The sequence below is a fragment of the Hippichthys cyanospilos genome, chromosome 7 (genome assembly GCF_059441005.1).
Source record: "Hippichthys cyanospilos isolate Australia breed blue-spotted pipefish chromosome 7, RoL_Hcya_1.0, whole genome shotgun sequence".
In the NCBI taxonomy this organism is placed as follows: Eukaryota; Metazoa; Chordata; class Actinopteri; order Syngnathiformes; family Syngnathidae; genus Hippichthys; species Hippichthys cyanospilos.
This window is the reverse complement of record NC_142375.1, coordinates 9,927,753-9,947,418: the sequence shown is the minus strand read 5'-3', so window position 1 is coordinate 9,947,418 and position 19,666 is coordinate 9,927,753. Positions and strand designations below refer to the sequence as shown.

At 40.3% G+C, this 19,666-nt stretch overlaps 1 protein-coding gene across 2 annotated transcripts in view; it reads left to right on the top strand.

Moving 5' to 3' along the window:
- The first annotated feature begins 171 nt into the window (after positions 1-171).
- Positions 172-19,666, top strand: part of rhbdl3 (rhomboid, veinlet-like 3 (Drosophila)) — a 39,232-nt gene continuing 19,737 nt past the window's right edge. For both annotated transcript variants that reach the window (XM_088420282.1, XM_088420280.1), the window contains exons 1-3: positions 172-338; positions 490-973; positions 1,552-1,575. In XM_088420282.1, coding sequence (XP_088276408.1) covers positions 854-973; positions 1,552-1,575 — 144 coding nt within the window. In that variant the 5' untranslated portion in view covers positions 172-338; positions 490-853. The remainder of the gene's footprint in view (positions 339-489; positions 974-1,551; positions 1,576-19,666) is intronic.

Genomic DNA, 19,666 nt, shown 5'->3' with positions numbered 1-19,666 from the left:
CCCACATAAACGCCACCTGCCATTACATTCACAATAGTACAACAACGTCGAAAAGCAACAAAAGCACTAAATGACTTTAACCGAGCGTGAGTGACAGTCAGCTGCTGAAAAGAAAGGGGAGGGGGAGGAGAGGGGGTAAGAGGGGTGAGGGGAAGAGCTTTCCCCATCTCCTCCCATCTCCCTTCTTGTGCGGAGCTCTGAAACCACCTGGAGCAAAAGCAGCCGGCGACAGAGGACGCCGGAGTAGCAGACACCTCTCACCGCTACCCGCTGTGGGACTTCCACGGGGTGTACATCGCAGACGCTCTACCTATGCTGACAGACGTGGGAAAAAAAAGGTATCGTGACGCACTTTTCCAAAATGAAACCTTGATTGTTTGCCTCACCAAGCTGAATTAAAAAACGGCGTATTGAACTCAGTGTTACATGGGATTCACTGCGGTTACTATTCGATGATGTAATTTTCATTTTATTGTTATTTTATTTCAGAGTCCTCGACTCCTTGCTTCTGTTGCGCAGCATCCTGGCAGCTTCCCAAACTTGGACACTTGCCTCCTTCCATCCTAGCCGAGAAGATCCTAGTTTTCTCTCCTAAAAGAGGGACTTTATTTGGATTTATTCAGAGTATTTCAATCCACGGATGAGTCAACTTTTCCTCCAGTGGATGTGGAAGTAGCCTCTTCTCCGATGTTTTCTTTCGTCACTTGAACTCACCTCACGACGATGGTGGTCAAGTGAAAGTGACGCCGACGAAGGAAGCCACTGTAGGGGTGGGGGAAACAAACAAACAAATAAACAAACAAACAAAAAACGCCATGAGGTGCCGGTGAGGTACTGGGGGTGAGCGGAGAGGATGGCTGGAGGCAACCGGGAGCTGACAGTTACTTCCTCCCCGGCAGTGGCGGCCAACGCGGAGGGAGAGGAAATTGAAGTGTTGGAGAGCACCGACGTCCTTCCCGTGGCTCCCGAAGATGTGAGCATGAGCTAACTTTATCGGTGGACAAAAGTATTGGGACACACCCCTTTCATCACTTCAGTGCATAGTTTAGGTATCTCGAAACTTGCCCATGTCAGGTATAAAAATCTGAGAAGGAAGTTACACTGTAACTTTCAGAACAACTATTAAGCTTCATTCATTCAAGGCAATTCAGTATTGTTTACCACTGTTCTAGCTGTATAATTTACTAAAACATTCTCTTCAACATGCTCAATTCTTAAGCATCGTTTATCCTTATCTAATCACAGTTTGAGCAGTTGTAGTTGACATTGTCTGTGAATGTACAGTGCATGTTCTCGAATGTGTTCCAGAACAGTGGAATTCGCTGCAAATGACGTCATTTAGTATTGAGAGAATGCATTATGTGCACAAATGAGAGCACCTCCTTGTTGTCATACGCATTCATAATATCTTCAGGTGCAGCTCAGTGAACACAATGATTAGGTAATAGTCCAGTGCACACAGAATGTTTAGGATTGTATTTTTCGTATCATCCTTTTCAAACAGGTACCTCGGGCCTCATGTCTAAATTCTCTTTTCTCCTCTTTTCCCAGAAATGGAAGGAGCTGTTTGACAAGGTATGTACTGCAACGTGTCTCAATTTTCGCTTGTCGTTTGTGTTCATCCTGTGTGTGTCCACCTTGTTATCTGGCTGAAGCAACACATTTTGTTTTAGCTTGATGAAAGTCAAATGTGTTGATTTGATGTCATCAGCCATGGTTAAGATATGAACGACAGTGATTGAATTTGTGCAAACATATGGCATTTTGTCGGACTGTAACTTGCTAGTGGTGTACTTTCCAGATCGGACATAAGTGTAGTGGAAGTGCAGGGGAACCTCTGAAGTGGAATGTCATTTGTTCAGGGATGCTGTTCAACTTCCAATGGGTTCTGATTTTGAAGCAAGGCATGCTTTGTCTTGTCATGTAGTATATCAAGAAAAAAAAAAGAAACATAAAATTAAAAATTTGCAGATTCAACAAAGTTGTTTTTCTTTTTATTATATGTACCTGGATAGTTGTATTTAAATGGTCAAAAATGACTTTTATGCTGAGGTCTGGTAAGGTTTGCTGACTGTGGTTAGAACTACAAAGTAAGTTTAGAAGAGCATTCCCCCCCAAACTTGGCTCAATTTCAACTTCAGACATTCCATTGTAGCTGTAAGACATCTCTGTTTGAAGCAGTGTAGTTAGGCGGTTAGACGGTATTACGGTGGGATGATAATCCATGGCTGAAAATGCAAGTGTCACTTTCAACAAAATTATATTAAAAATGCTGATGAAATATATATTTTTTGTTAGATCATATAAATGTGGAGTTGTGTTTTCAACTTTAGATCCCTATAACTATTTAAAACCAATGCGATGCGGTTTTGCTTGAACTGCCTTAGGAATAAAGTTCTCTTCGTCATGTGACAGGCCTTAAGCGTAGAACAAGACAGTTTGTTGCGCAACTTTTGCTACTCAATCACAAACGCCAAAACAATTTGCCATATGTCTCTTATGGTTGCCCAAGCTGCACAAAATATTTTGAAATGCCTGGTGGCTAACTGCCATTTAGGAAGCAAAATACACAATATGCAGGTGGTTGTTGGGGCATTGATATCGCTAGATAGAGCTTTCACTCTGAGCGGCTGCCATCTTGAACAGGGAGACCTGCAATTGTGTCTGTATTATAGTCTCCATTATGAAATGACACGTGTTGCTTGTATCATAGCTGCAGGTCAGATGTTTACAACAATGCGCATCAAAATTGGTAAATAATTCAATCATTAAAATGAGCATACACATCCAAGAAGTCCAATGCTCTGGCTCAGGAGTGCTCAATGCGTCGACCGCAGTCGTTCAGTCGACCACTGATGTAATGTTGGTGGAGCGCATGACATCGCACTACACGGGGGGAAAAAAGTCAGCTTCTACCCTGAGAACACCCCAATTTTTGGAAGCCGAACAGGATCGGGCCTGATTAGTAACTGGATGGGAGGCTGTCTGGGAATACCAGTTGTTGTAAGCTTCCAGTTGGAGCCCACCTGAGGGCACTCGGGTCTTCAGTCTGCAGGGACCAAACCTTAGACGCATTAGGCCAGACACCCAATTGCCTAAAACCCCAAGAAGCAACTATCTTCGCCCTATGCCTACCTGAGGCAAAGAAGAACTAACTAATTGAAAAAAAAAAAACTGCGTTGTTACCAATCGGCAGCTTCTCCCTCTCTGCGAGGCAAAGGTGATTTAGTTGACGGTTGTCACGACCATGCTTCCAGGAGAACTTCACAAAAAAGTGCACTCAGGCTGTTCCTTGTTATGATACAGTTTATTTTGAAGCATTGACTCACAACATTTGGTTGTACTATTTATGGAGTATATATTAACAGGCAGCACATTCTCCCTGTTTATGTCATCGCATGTCTGACCCAAAATGCTAAAAAAAAATAATACAAATCTCATCCCATCACAATTAGTTACTGACCGGTTAACGTGTTTATCCTGCCTGGGTCATATTAGCGGTATCACTGCAAAAGCGGAGCTACTGATTTATTACATTGGTGCTGAGCTGTATTGGCCACCCATCATAGGGTTTCTCTCACCCCCCTTCGATCATGGGAGGTTGAGTGCTTGAAAAGTAGATCTTGGTGCACCCCTCCTCTAGCTAATCTATGTTCTCACAGCTAGCTACAAAAGAAGCATGCAGGATGTTTCCCATGAGGACTATTTACCAATATTTCACCACAGCGATGTGTGCGATAACTGCTCGAGTCTACAAAATGTAACATGAGATTCTCCTTAAGGTAAGCCCTCTGGAATCAAAAGAAACAAATATTCCATAGTCAGAACAATGTAGCTGAGTGGCTACCCATGTTGAGCAAAGAGCCTGTGATGGTCTCTTAAAGCCCCAAGTTATAAAATGACATACCTGGCTTCTATCTTACCTGCATGTACAGTATGTTGGTAAGAAACCAAACTTTCAAAATCGATGAAGAATTATTGTTGGGAGTTAAAAGCAAGTTTTGGCCACTGGACTTTGACCATTTCCACACAAGCAAAGAGATGAGTGGAGGGATTTAAAATTGATCCAAAGTGATTAAGAAAAAAAATGGATATAACATTTTCTTGGGGGACAGACATGTTTTTGTTTCATTCACCCCAATAGTGACCCATTCACACTAATTTATGATCCTTTGGTTAGGTACATAAATATCAGTCATGTATTTGAGTTACAAGTGTGTTTATACTAGACAGACTTGCAGTGGTCAATACAAGCTAAATAAATAAGTCAAAAATTAGTCACGCCATTACCATACACCCTCTCAAATTAAGGAGATGACGAAACGGTCAAAATTTTAATATTGCCCAACACTAGTAATTAGACTCTGTTTTTCCAATGGGTTTGGTTCTCAACTTTGTTTGGACCCTCTCGCTGTCCAATCAGCTCCAGTTTTTGGCTAGGCTCAGTAGACAAATGTATTTTTAGATTAAAATAGTGCATCATGCTGTTCGCTTTAAATCCTTTTATAAAAAGCCTGCTGGCTTACTAAAAAGTGCAACCAGGGCTTTGACGTAAGTGAAAGCAAACTCCTGCAGCTACCAGTAGCAGGGAACACATTGTAGGGAACTTGTGTGTTAACATAATTGTGTAGTGGTCAGTACAAGCTAAAGAAATAGTGCAGTTGGGATGACACACACATTTCAGCTTGGCCAGCTTGGGTATGATCACAAGAGAGGGGAATACAGACCAGCTGATGTTAGCAGCAGGTTGGGCTGACAGACGGTCGACAGAGCCCTATTACCACACACACACAAACGCATACACACACAGTCCTCGCTCTGGGCGGGTGCCGTGGCACCTGTCTGCCCTGGGGCCCCGTACTTTCTCTTGGAGGGAATTGTATGCATCAATGTAAGTGTATGTGTGTGTGCGCATGCATCTGGGATTTAATAGGGTGATTCAGAGGCTCGTGTCAGACTCACCGCCTTGCTTCCTTTTTTCTTTTTTCCCCAAATACATAAGGTCACAAGGGATTATGGAAAAGCCAAGAGGTTACCCTCTGTGTATGTGTGTATGTGATGATGTTTCGTGAGTACACATGAAGCCTTACGTCTTCCTTTATGTGCCTTTTGTATGGGTGTCAGATTTGAAAAAGTGTCCAAACGGTGCTGCAGTGTTTTTATTCCACATGGTTTCACATTTGTCTCACAATGACTTGCTTCATTTATCAATTGGGGGGGGGGAATCACGGTTGTCCTCGCCAACATCTCTTAAATGGCACATGTTGCTGCCTCTTGTGTCTTTATTGTGCTAGTGATGCCACATAAGAAAGCAGTAAGAGTTCAAATTTGCCACAGTGGTATGCAGGAGTGCTACCATTCTGACCACTCGCACCTATGAACAAATGCCATTTACCTGTTGGTTTAAATTATACTTACTTTTCTCTTTTTTATATTATTCTTACAGCATATACGGTGTCTGCCAGAATTATGGCACCTCTAATTAAGATGTATTAAAAGTCTTAAGATAAATTCAGTTTTTATTGCGGAAGCATACTCTTATAATGCAAACTGTAGAAGCTCCTCCCATGTCCCATCTGCCTTCTTAGTCCCCTGACGTCAACTCCATTGAAAACCTTTAGGCATCCCACTGAATAAACACATTTGAATGAAGGGTTGAATTTTCTTTTTATTTTGAGTATATAACCTCAAAAATTCACTCTGAAACTGTGGTGTAGTCAGGAGTAAGTTTGGGGAGTAAAATAAACCTTTATACTGATCGATGTGAAATTAGCAAACTTTAATGGAATTAAACTTTAGTGATCATGACAGGACAAATGTAAAAGTCTGGAATTGCCTGAAATTGAACAGAAAATCTGCTGGTTGTGTGTGTGTGTGTGTGTGTGTGTGTGTGTGTGTGTTGTTTTTTTTCTGACATTTTGGGTAAATTCCAAGTCTTGTGCTCTGCCAATTTATTACTAGATTTCACTAAAATATGCCTTATCAAAAGAAAGCATCCTGTAAACATTATTCCTCCAATATTTAATTTAACTGGAGAATGGTCTCAAACTTTGATGATCATTTGGGGGATTTTCCATGGAAAAGGCAGTACAAGGGTCTATTAATTTCTGTTTCAGAGATTTCTTCAGTTTGACCTTGGCTCAGTGCTTCAATGTGCTTCAAGCTATCATTGGAAAAGTGCATACGATACATGTCAATATGTGGTTTTTAAAATCAGTGGTTCCGTAATCTTAAGTGATGCTTTCTGCTGTCCGCGCTCCACTTCGGTCTGTTTTTGTTTCCCAGGGGGGGGATTTCTTTACCTTATATGTGCCTCCCTCTGCATGTCGGAAGTTTGAACATGAGCTGGGCACAGATGGAGATGATGTTATTGAAAAATTGCAAATATGTTATTTTACACTGGGGTTGGGATTCTAATGACAACAAAAGCGGCTCAGTGGTACACTGGTTAGCACGTCCGCCTCACAATTAAGGGACCTGAGTTAGAATCCAGCTGGCCCCGGCCTCCCTGTGTGGAGTGTGCATGTTCTCCCCAAGCCCGCTTGAGTTCTCTCTGGACAAGGAAAGTTTTGACTGCATGATGGGTTAACCAGGCTTCCACCGCACTGCCCCTTCTCTATGAAAACTAATAATTATGAATATTATTTCTGAAAGAAGGCTGATGATCTTTTGTATTTTACTTTTGGAAAGCCATGACTAAACTAGTGCCTGCATCACTTTCACAAAGGTTGGTGAGCGCAAATTCAATCCCACTTGCATGATATTGTTTAATGGTTCGTTAGTTGGTGTCTTTTTTTAAATCTCTAAACAATACTAGACTAACAACAAAAATTCAGCACGTCTATTATGTATAATTCCGACCTAGTTGTTGTCCCTAAAGTGTTGTCTCATGCTGTTTTTGTGGGGATTTCCGGGGATTTGAGGATGGACTATAGCTGACATTCTGGATTTATCTGATAAACCGTATTAAGCGTGTTTAGATCACACCACAATGTGAAATGGTTCTGCTATCCCCTGGGAGAGCAATCTACATGAGTGCCATGCTTCTTGTAACCTGTGTGGAAATTCCCTTGTGTTAACATATACTTGCTCAAGATCCAGGTGGAGCTTGGAATTAGTAGTAATGTTTGCCAAATATGTGTATGTGTGTGTGAGAGCAATACAAAGTGAAGCCTATGTGTGTTACATAGTTGCCTTTGTGTTGACAGCCACCACGCAGCGTTGGAAACGCCCCAGGCATGCACCCACACAAGCTTAGTGATTAAACACTTTCACATGGCTGCGTGTTTTCCATGAAATGGATTTTCTTGCTTGATGCATGAAAAAAAAAAGCCACAGCGTGTGAGCAGAGACCTTTGAGTGATAGGAGGAGAGTCCACATAGCTGTTAGTTTTGGGTTCCTAGTAAAGCTTTTGAATGCTAGTGATGCTTAGTCTTTTGTCAGGTGTATGCAATATCACCCATCAAACTTTGTAGGGGTGGCCGTGGAGAATCCTTCAAATCTGAGTCACAATAAAATACGGAAAGGTCAATTTACCATCAACCATTTTATCGCCATTTTACCCTCAAATGGCTAGTAAATCAGTTAGTTATCAAGATGAATTCATTATATTAGTTTTATGGCGACTAGGGATGTCCTATGCTGCTTTTTTTTCAGACGATACCTGTACATGCATTCAATGAGTATTTATTGATATGAGTAGTGCTTTTGATTTATACAATTTCATTCGACACAATGACCAAACTTGTGAACAGACATTTCTTTTTGACATGTGTCAATCTGCCACAGTGTAGTGCCAACTACTGCAAAGGAGGATTTAGATTTTTTTATTTTTGTTTTGCCTTTAACTTATTTAGCCCTTTTTCAGTAGAGCTGTCACTGATGATTATTCCAGTAGTCGATTAATTAGTGATTATCATTGGATTGGAAAACTAATTGCAATGATGATGATGATTATAATTTGCTTTAAATTGGCTTCAGTGCTGATGCAGATTCCAAATAACGTCATGAGCCCTTCAACTCAAAGACGATGTAGTGTGAGATACACACACAATTTAAGAACTTGTGCATTTATACTCAACACACAAAAATAAAATACAAAATAAATCAATTAAATGACACTGACTCAAAAAAGGTGCAATCCAATTTAAGACAGTGCAAATGCTACTTATTAGGTTTATACATTACTTAGGACATCCATGAATAGATAATTTGAACAGTAGAACATTGACAACTTTTGAGTAAAACAATAAACAAGAAGCTAATAGTATATAGGCGCCAGTCAGTACTACATTTGTTAGCGTAAATATACAGTCCTCCACCCTTTGCCTTACTAGAGTCACAGAGTAGTGTCCAGCTAGTTCGATAGCGTTGCCCGGGATTCCACTGTGTAAGCTATGTTTCCGTGAGTAATATGACATTGCAGCCCATCAGTTTCCCGTGTTGTGTAATCCCAAGTCGCATTTTATCACTCATGCTTGTCAAACACCACAAATTAGCGAGGAAAATGCTGGGTCGAGAGAGCCTGTGCAGTGTTAGCTTTAGCCTAGTTCTCAGCCCTCTGCATTTCCCGCGCCATGAATTAGGCAAAAACCGCTGATAAAATGTTTGGAATTTTGCACTCCAATGTCCAGAAGCTGTTTATAATGTACAGTAAAATCCAAGTTGTTCACACGAACAGACCCTAAATGAGCAGGAATATCACTGCTAGCTTGCAAACCTTGAAGAGACATTAAGCCTCCTGTTGTGCACGCAACACCACCATGTTGCTCGATCAATGCCTTGACTTCTCCTGCCCAGTGCGTCAAGAGGGGTTCAAGTAGTGAAGGACTGAGGCAAAGGAAGTAAAACACTCACCCCTCGAACTGAAACTACCAAATGATGGTTAAAAAAAAAAAAAAAACAAGAGACCAGTCGACGATGGGAAAACACTGTCAACAAAGTTACGTTGACTTTGTCGATTATTCTTGGCAGCCTTATTTTACACCAATAAATTATTAATAATTTTTTTCTGTCATTAATGTGATCATTTCATTTTCATGTACAATGAATACCTTTAAAAACACATTTTGCCACTTGCTGTTGACTGAATAGCACAGTTGCTCATAGCTCAGGTAAGCGTTAAACAGGCCTCAGCTGTTTTCGGGTTTGGTCGTGTGACATTTGCAAACTGAGCCCTAATTGATTGTTGATGTCGACAGTAAGTGTCAAAGTACATTTTAAAGGCTACTAAGTGAGGAATTAAAAAAAAATAGTTAACTTATAAATAATAATAATAATGAATAATGTTAACTTTCACATCATTTTTTTAGGTTTTTATTTTCCTGACCCCACACTATCACAGGACACTGAAGAAGGCAAAAGATAAAACATGTCAGGTAAATAACACTCCCCCCCCAATAAAAAAACAAAAAACAATGTCATCATTGATGATGATGTCATCATTATGTGCTGAAGTTTTTACATTTTCTTATGCGCTTCACTACTACCTGCAAGTCTGAAGTGCAAAAGTATCAACCATGTGTTCAAGTGGGACTTTCCTCTCTCACTTACTTTCACATTTGCCGTTCTTCCCAATTAAACACATTTACTGTTCATCCATATCATCCGTGACAAGCTGATATGCTTCTTTGCATAATTGCCATTGACATGTGCACAGATGGTGAGGTCACACGCTGCTGACCTGCTCATCCAACATTCCCAGAATGATTGACACCAGCTGAGTCCTGGAGATCCCAAATTGTTTAGAGAAGCTGCAAATTACCTGCACTGTATTAAAAACAATAACAGACAAGATCTCAAACTGTTTAATTGAAAGATTTAATCATATCTTATTTATTCTCCGCTTCTGCTGCTCCTCGGGGCTCTAAATAGATTTCCATTCTGAAGGGCCGAGTTCCAGCTGGCGGAGTGTGAAAACGCTTTACGCTTTTATGCTGAGGTAAAAATAGCTGCTTCGCCTGTTGATCGGTAAATGGGAAAAAGATGATGTGCCAGGTTGGCCATAATTGGCTTCACAGTCAAAACTCAGAGCAGTGCTGGCATGAAATTGAAATGTTGCACAAGATACAGTAGCTGCTTTATGCTTTATGGTTTCACCCTTTGCCCAAACTGTACATGTGTACATATGATGAATTACAACATCAAAAAACTTCGGCCAGAGCAATATAGATTTTCTTTTGCCAAATCTGCAAAATTTCACATTTCCGATAACCGATTGAGAAATATTACAATAGTATCTATCTATCTATCTATCTATCTATCTATCTATCTATCTATCTATCTATCTATCTATCTGTCTGTCTGTCTGTCTGTCTGTCTGTCTGTCTGTCTGTCTGTCTGTCTGTCTGTGTGTGTGTGTGTGTGTGTGTGTGTGTGTGTGTGTATCCTGAAAACATGCAGGACGCAGACCCTTGTGAACTGAAGTTTGACACTTCAACACTAAGAGGTGTTTTTAATCGGGCAAGCCATAGCCAAAACATATGATCCTTTGACTGCATTCACTGCCTCCAGTACAAGTCTGGGATGTTAGATGTTTTTCTGTTCAATCAGCTTTCAGCCTTCAGCCATGGAAGCTATGTGCTTCCATGGTCATCTATCTGCCTCGGGTCATCTGAATAAGTAGTGATGGCTGATGCTACCTAAAATTTATTAGCAATGTGAGAGTGTTATTTTAACCAATCAGATTTCAAAATTATCGGTACCTTCGCTGCTGTAAACTCATTTTCCTGTGTTCCAATGGTGCTAAGAACATTTATTTAAATATATTTAAAGGGCCTAAATCATGATAGTTTAAGCTTTCCATGGTTAAATACATGCATATAAATGATGGAATCTTACTTTTGGTGCAATGGAAATTACATTTCTAATGAAATATGGGTGGGTAGAGGGGGGCTCAATATATAACCAGGAAGTGTAACGGCTTGTACACTGAAACCCCACCTCTGACCCTGACTCTGTGGCTGTGGTGCCCTCCTCATGACATCGTTCTAAAGCCTATTGCCACAACTAAACAAAAAAGGGCCATTGTTGTAGCGATCAGTAGTAATACTGAATGAAGAGGTCAAAAACAGGCATTTTACTGACATTGAAAAGAACTGGAGGTGCCAACAAAGCAAAAGACATGTCAAGGGAGCACACACTATATTGATTCACAAGTGTGCTAGATGATGTACAGCACATGGCACAGTTCCCTGATGTTAAATTGTGTTTGTATCACAATGACGGTTTCTATAATTGATATGTGACAGAGATGGAATCATGTGCTGGCCTGAATTGAGTAATCCTCATTGAAGACAGAGGTACCTAAGGCAAAGCTCGCCATTGAGTTTGGCAGAGGCTGATTCATAATAATCTTGTATGGGCTATCATTAATAGTTTGGATCCTCACAAATTCCCTATACAGAGGCCCCATTGCTTTAATGGGATTCAAATCACCACTAATAATGTGTTTGTATGTTAACTGCTTTTTCGAGGCCCATTACTGAACGATACACCGAGTGCGCAATTTGCCGGGAGGAAGTTTAGTCTAGCCAGGCAGATGGCATACTGACAATCACTTCAAACAAAAGCAGACAGCTACCAAGACAGGTTTACACCTCTTTGTTAGATTTATGATGCCAGATACACTCACTAAAACATTTGTTGGCTTTTCTGATTGCTTTGTGGTGCTCTCATCTGTCTATGAAGCTGCCTTCCAGCAAACTGCCATACTGGCAAGTCATTAGGAAACAATGTTATGTTAACATAATATGGGGCACAAAGAGTACAGTATAACTCCTTTAAATGATGGCCATTACCTATAACCAGTGTAATCTGCCATCAAATGAACATGTGTCATGGTGATTGCATTTTCATGGTGTTGTTTTTTTTTTTTTTTTGTGCAGGCCTTTTTTCTTTAAACAATGTCAGCTTGTTGCTTTTGGCAGATGAGTTTTGGCTCTGTTATAGAGCCATGGTAGCTTGTGTCAACAAATCCTTTGTCAGATTCCTCTATATACTTAGCATTACTCAGATGGAGTACAGAAGAGGCTTACATGCACACGTACCACTTGCCAGATTTAAGGGCCCAAAGAGTGGCACATTTTTCTGTTTTTGAAGTTAATTCACTCTGATTAATTAGACAACAGGATTTAATAGCTCTCTGTGATTTGGAAAAAGATTGACCTCAGATGCTTGAATTGATTTTGCGTGACTGGAAGCAATGAAATGCCGCGTACCGAAAACAGGCAATAACTGTGCTGCCTATTCTGTTTTTGACAACTAAAACTTTAAAAAAGACAATAACTGTGCTACTTATTCTCTTTTTGTCAACTAAAACTTTAAAGCTAGACACTTAAGACGAGGAAAGAGAATAGAAGAAAATAGTATGTGCAAGCAGCGCGGGCTCAGTTCCCACTTACTGATGGGCTCCAACATCCCTCGACCGATGACATTATTACAGTACAATGATTCCGCAATCATAAATGCAGATGGAGCTCAATAAATTAAAATATCTTACTTAGTTATTTCAATACTAAAGAAGTGGATTTGAAACACACAGATTACATGAACTCATTAAACACAGGAAATTAGATTCAGAAAGCCAATCCTCAATTCACAGCCAGTCAAGCACGAGAAAGTGTGCCCATACCTTGACTAATAGTGTGTATGAGGACAATGTTCGTGTTAGTGGTTTATCGCAAAATGTAATTGATAGATTATTCAAAACAGTAGAAAACAGATAAATATAAATAGGCAAACCTTTATATGAATATTTGAAAATATTTACATTTTCAAATGTTCACTACTACAACATTCCAAGGAAATCACAATGTTCCATCACTGGTAAGCGACAGGGCCACAGGCTACTCAAGTGTTCAATTTTGGTGAATTATGTGTTAAACAAAAATGAATGAATGAATGAATAAATAAAATGATTATAAAATGTAATTATGATGGTCACAAACAGCAGTTTAGTCACAGTTGTTCATGCTTTCATATTACAAGCCAATGTGTTCAAGTAATCACTGTACATATTTGCGACTGAACAATCCATGACAAGGAACCAATGTTCATACAGGACTTTACTGATACTATCTCAACATTTCAGTTCAACATTTATCCCAATTGGAAGACACGAATCACTATAATGTTTTGCTCTGCAGTTTACTTGTGTTGTCAATGCACGTGGGACCTGTGTGGCCCGGCAGTTTCAGCTCATCCAAGGTGAGCGAGAGTGCTTAGTCATAACGGCCCGACCTTTTGTTTTCCCTTCCTGTATCATCTTACAGGAAGGATATGGCTACCAAAATCTGACATCAGTACCAAAGTGTGCTGAAGTAGCTGACAGATACGGAGGACCCATAGTAGATGTATGTATGCAAAATGTAATGTATATGTCTTTGTGTGCGCGCTATAATATTTCTGAGATTGCTCATTGTAAAATGCAATAATTTATTCCTTGTGCTTGTTTAAAAAAAAGGTATAAAATAATGGCGTAGAAATTCGTAATTGCAAAATTGAGCTGGGGGCATGTTGTGGTCAGCCAATTTTCAAATTCGTTCAGCCTGAATTTAAGAATCGGCTCTTAGACTCTGAAACAATGAGGGTTGGGTATCAGGATTCCGGTATCGATTGGTATTGACTGCCAGTTCTCCCAGAACAGGATTTGAAAATTTCTGTTCTATTTTTTGAGACCTAGTCTACACGCAGAACAAACAAAAAACAAAACAAAGGTGCGTGGTTTCATTGATAGACACGTCACACGAGTGTTTCCGGTTTCAGCATAGTGGGGTAAAGTGGTGGGAGGTGAGGAAATATGGACCCAAAATACAGGGAAGCCGGAGGCAGGGTTTGCTCAAAAAATAACAATTTAATGGGGCGAAGAATAGTAAAATAAACAGAATCAGTAACGTCACCAAAGTAGCATCAAATTCCAGAATCATACTCAACGCATACACTAAGACACTTGTTTTGAGTTTGAAATGGCTGTCTCCCCAAAAAGGACATGCGGTCGCACAAGAACTCTTGACCTCCGAGGATGGGACAAGGGCTGTGAACTCAAAGGGCACCCGGGTGGGGTTCTCACCTCCTGGAGAACAGGAGAATCTGTGCCCTGCCTGATGGTAAATAAGACAGCAGTATCATTTCATTACACCAAGTAGCAAAGGGCTTTTTATTGAGGGGTGCCAGGCAGGTCAACCCTGAAGGCACCCTTGAAAATGTTCCCCACAACTTTGTTTGTGACCCCCTTATTTACCATTTTCCTTTTTCCTCCACATTTGGAAAAAAATTAGGGGGAGCAGAAAGTCACAGGTCCATTTGCCAGCTAGTAGAGATCATAAATCTACACTGAATAGAGCTGCTGCCATCATTTGGTGCTGGGTTCTGAGGAAGGGGGGAGGGAGGGGTTTGACCTCAGGGCAGGCCTGGAGGAAAAGAAGCGAGTGAATGAGAGTGGAAGACAGCCAGAGAACGGCTCGTTAAACAAATGTTTCTCCTCTGGTTTTGTGCCCCTTCTTCTTGTGGTATAATGTGAGACAGAGTGCGTGATGGAACGTTTGGGCTTGATGGCTCTCACCTCACAGGGGATAGGTCACTGACATGCGTCTGACCTGAGCATGCCCTGGATTTGACTGGCTCCGTCAGTGTTTTGTTTATGCGTGTGTACCTTTTGATGCTGCTTTTTACCTCTGTGCCTTTTATTGCAAAATCTCGCCTCTCCCTCGATAGAGTTTTGTGTGTCTTGCTGATGTCACGTGCGGATACAAGCTGTCTCTCCAGTGTGAACGCTTTACCAAGCAGCAGCAGGAGGTTAAGTGTTTATATGAACACATGCTGAAGTGCCTGCTGAGAGAGCTCAGCTTGGCTTGGCTCCCACCCCCTTTTTATTACTCCAGACACCCCAAAGGACTCCACTCCTGACTCTCACGCCTCCTCCTCCACCCCTTCTACTTTCGACTTTGCAATCGTTCGGTTGTGTTTATTTATGCAAATGTTATATAATGACAAAATGACACATTTTCAGGAGACAGCAATTTTGGGATTTCCACAAAAACAACCTTCTTTGGGTCTCGAATTTAATTTTCTAGCAGCCAAAAAGTTCCAAATGTAATCAAAGTGTTTGAAAATAAGAAATTATCCGATGATACAACCTATTGCTAATGCTCCCCCTGAGAATGTATTTCAATAATAAAATATAGAACGAAAATTTAATGTTTTGATCCCTCCTTAATGTTGTCACTCATGATGTTTATCTGCTATTGATGGCACGTCACGTACATGATGAATCACTCTGAGACATACAAATTTCCACTTTTAGGATCATTTTTTGGGGATGAAATTTAAATCAAATATGAGTAATAAAATATGAAACCTGCAGAAAACCAGCCTCCCTAAGCACATGTATTTTTCAATTCCCAAAACAACACCCCTGGTTAATTTGAATGCACATCGCCATGTTAGGATTGGATGTGACATCAAGTCATTGATTGGGCCGTCCATTGTTGCAAGTAACACACCAGATCACTTGCCTATGCATGTACAGTACTGTATTTCTTGCCTTTTTTTTTCTCAACAAGGGAGAAGTTGAAAGTTGCAAATTTTTCAATCTGTATGTCATCACTTGTTACTGAGCAAATTTCTAAAACTTAACTAATGATTTGTCCAAGTAACGGCCTTGACTTGATTTGCAAAAAAAATTGTATGGCATGATTAGTTTGATTTTTTGCCAAGTAACTTGGGACTTTTTTGAAACTTGAAGGTAAAGACTTAGGAGTTTCTTATGCCTTTTTCATATGTAACTTACTTCCACCTCTGATGAACCAGTACCTAATGCTGAAAAACATTGTCATACATCACAGTTTATTCATCATTTACAAAGAGTTTTAACTTCTGAATGCTGAGTTGTAATAGTATTAGTCCAATGACCCTTCTGTGTGTCTTGTGGCTATTATTCGCAGAGGGCACTAGTTTCTTCTCCAAAATTTTTTAAAGATTCCTCTCGTTCAGTCACAAGAGTGTGAAGCAGTATTCATTTCGGCACTGTGATAGGAATGCAATTGGCTTCAATCATGATTTTTTCAGACATTTGTGAAAATGCATTTAATTTGTAACGCATGCATGCTCCTGTGCATAGGAGAATTAGGATTTAATGTAGTATCTTGGTATCTGACATCAACCACACATCTTCAAGTACTGTGTGTCAAGTGCACTGTACTATAAGTGCACATATGGCCGCTTAGGGCATGGTGGTTGCTTGGTTACAGAACATTTGATGAGGAAATGGTGCATGTATGTGACGGCCTCAGAAGGCTGCGTGGGTTGGTGGGTGTCTGAACCGTATCTGTGCGTGTGCGTGTGTGAGCTCCAATCTGTCAAAGTAGACAGGTGACGAGGACTGGCTGATTTACTGTAAATCCTGAGAGGAGCTGTCAGTCTTATACAGTTACCATATAACATTGCCCCCAGGTCAAAAAGATTTGTCTGTCTGAGTGAATTATCATTTCAATTTGAATATTCATATGTATTTTGGTGGCCGTGTTAGCAGTGCAATTTTAGCTTGAGTAGGATACAAAGCAACGGACATGCTCTTTAAAAGCCTTTTCTATAACTGTGCTGTGGCAATAGAACAGTATAACTAATATAGTTCTGTAAGTGCACTTGAATTAAATCAAAATTCATTATCTTATGTATCCATGCAGACAGAATGAGTTCAACCTCAGTTGATTTACTGACACAACTGTGAAATTATTTTGAAACTTTCAAAACATTTCCTCCAATTTGGTGCTTTTGAGATGCCAAAGAAAAAATAAAACAAGACTAAAACTAAAAAGTGACTCGATGGACAATTTACTTTAATTAGGTAAAACATCAAAGTAATTTTATCCATCATTCTACTTTATATATGTCCACTTTTATAGACTGATGGAAAGCTCACATTGTTAGATATTAGCTGTTAGTACCGTAATGCAGAGAAGGACCTTATGGGATAGAATAGCCTGACTGCATTTGAATGCTAGCGCGAGAAACTTGCGCCATATTGTACACTGAGGTCGTAATTCACCAGTGTTTTTTTTTTTTAGTGTGCTTATTCGGTTATTTAAAATGTTTCTTAAATGGTGGTGTGTTGATGGTAGAGATGTGAAGTGATAGCAATAAAACCGAGTCACAAGTAGAAGTGAAGTTAGCTGATAGCAACAACACTTCAATGAGCACCACAGTTTTGCTCACCGTTAAAGGAACACATGAGTTCTCTCTGATTGAATTCATGCAATTTTAACTGAAATATGGGCACTTAGTGTAAAGTAACAACAATATTTGAAAAAATGATCAAATAAATCATTCAACTACTATGTGTATCAATTGGATGGATGTCAAACAGACAGCACAGAGGGAGGAAACATTTAGATGGATTTGCGATGCTCCCTATTCTTTGAAGCAATGTGGATTCTGTCATTTTACGTTGACTATTTCCTTCAAACACGCACACACGAGTGGACACACAAGCTCCCTCTGTTATGGAAAGTGGATGAAATCATACAACGCTAATCTGCATTTGTTGTGTGTTGCGTCGTACGGCGGTTAGAATGCTGCTCTTTGCACCCACACATTGATGACCCACACGACTGTTCGCGTCCTACCTCGTGCAACATCACATAAAATGCTCTATGAAAGCAGCATATGATAACATGCTAGCCACTTTACTCTCAGTAGTCAGCTGCAGTAGCTGACTTACCAATAACCAATAAAAGAATGATGTAATCGGCTGCTGTAGCAGGGGAAGACTCGGACACGAGAGGGAAATAACTTATCGGTTTTGACAGACTTGGATGGTTTTAAAGAACGGTGACTTCTAAAACCGTGATATATTGCCAATCCCGCTATCATCCCATGCCCACTACAGCAATTGCATTGAAAAGCATGTATTATTTAGTGTGTGTATTTTGAAGAAGGAAATCATAGCACGTCGTTGCTGTGTAATGTGATAATGTTGTCTCTTCCATGGTGCGTCCGGGCGTAGCTACTCGAAAACCAACAGGAAGCGCATTGGTTTAATTTCAATTTATTGATTGATTTATTTATTGTTTATTTATTTGTTTAACCTGTTGTCGGCTAAACTTAGCGACTTCTTGCAGTGATCCTTACTGCCTGCCATTTCCTCGCGCGCTCATGGAAGTAATATCAACTACACATGAATAAATGACCATATTTAGCATAATTAGGCATGCTCACATTGTTTATGTGGAGTGAATACCTTGGCAATTAATTACTATACTAAGTACCCGTAGGATGTGCCATGTGTGATCTGAAGTGAATTTGTTTTTATTGGTGAAATTTTTCCGTAGCACTGCAGCTCAGTACTGTAGAAGTGTCCCAGTGAAATGTCGGGCGAAGGGCTGGTATTTTCTATTCAACATTTGAGCAAATACCTTGTTCCTTGTGTATTTGTTTTGCTCCAGCTCGACTTTCATGTGTCTGAGGCCTCCTCTGCTTGCACCTTTGTTTCCTCTTAGTATTTTCATTGCATGCTATTTCATGGCATTGACAAGCACAGCTATGACATTTGGGATCTATTAAAAGTCTCGCTGAGACATTAGCCATTTGACTTGTGTGTGGTCAGAGCACCGGCCGGGCCTGACTGAAAGAGATTGACCGTGATGTGAATGGTGAGCTGCTCTTTGTATGAATCCAAACGCTTGACCTTTTCTTGAGGGGGTTTCTGCAATAGTAGAGGTGATGTCTGTGTAATTAATGATGTGAAGTCATAGCTGCTTGTCACATGCCTTCTGTCTTGCCTTCCCATCTTTCCTGGACCAAATCGCTATTGCAATTTCGCTCCATGCAGCATTCCTACATCTTGACCTTCTCGGCTAAACAATACTTCTTTTGTCGGGATTACTCTGAATCCTCCCTCTGTCGGAGAACAATAAAACAAGCAACTAGCTGGCAAGTTGGCAGCAGTGCCGGCTTGAACCAGGAGCTGTCAGGTCAAACCCACACTGTGGTAGAGCGTATCTTAGAGGCTTCCATTTGGAGAACAAAGTAATGTGCATCCTTCAATTCTCACTGAGTCTCAGAATTAATCAACTCACGTATTGCGGGGAAATTCCACAAACACTCGACTGTAAACTTGTTCACTCTTATTTTATATATTTCAACATTAACTTTTGAGTTCTAATGATGTGATCCTGATTTTCACTGTGTTCATTAGTTGCATTCTGTTGTACTACATCTGTTATTTGAACTGTTACTTTAGTTTTCAGTCTTTTTTTCAGTCCTTTCACTAATACTGATCAATATCTGTTCACATACTATCACGATGCGGCATGGCGGGTGAGATTGTTGACCCAAAATGCAGGCGAGTCGAGAGGCAGATTGCTGACGAAGACACTGACAAAGACAGACACAAGGGGAACAAAACATGAGCTTAAACACATGAATAAAAAAAAAACACAACCCCAAAACACAGTTAAAACCCCCGAAAAGCCCAAACAGATTAAAACGGAAAACCCCGATACTAATCTACAACAAAAAACTAAACATGACTCATACACTCACTGTAAACACATCTGGCTGTTTATTCACATGCATTAACATGCACTCTAAACACCTGTCAGTTGTTTCACATAAACACCTTCAAAGTCAAATGGTCTCAAACACATTAACACTTTCAGTGCCATTGAT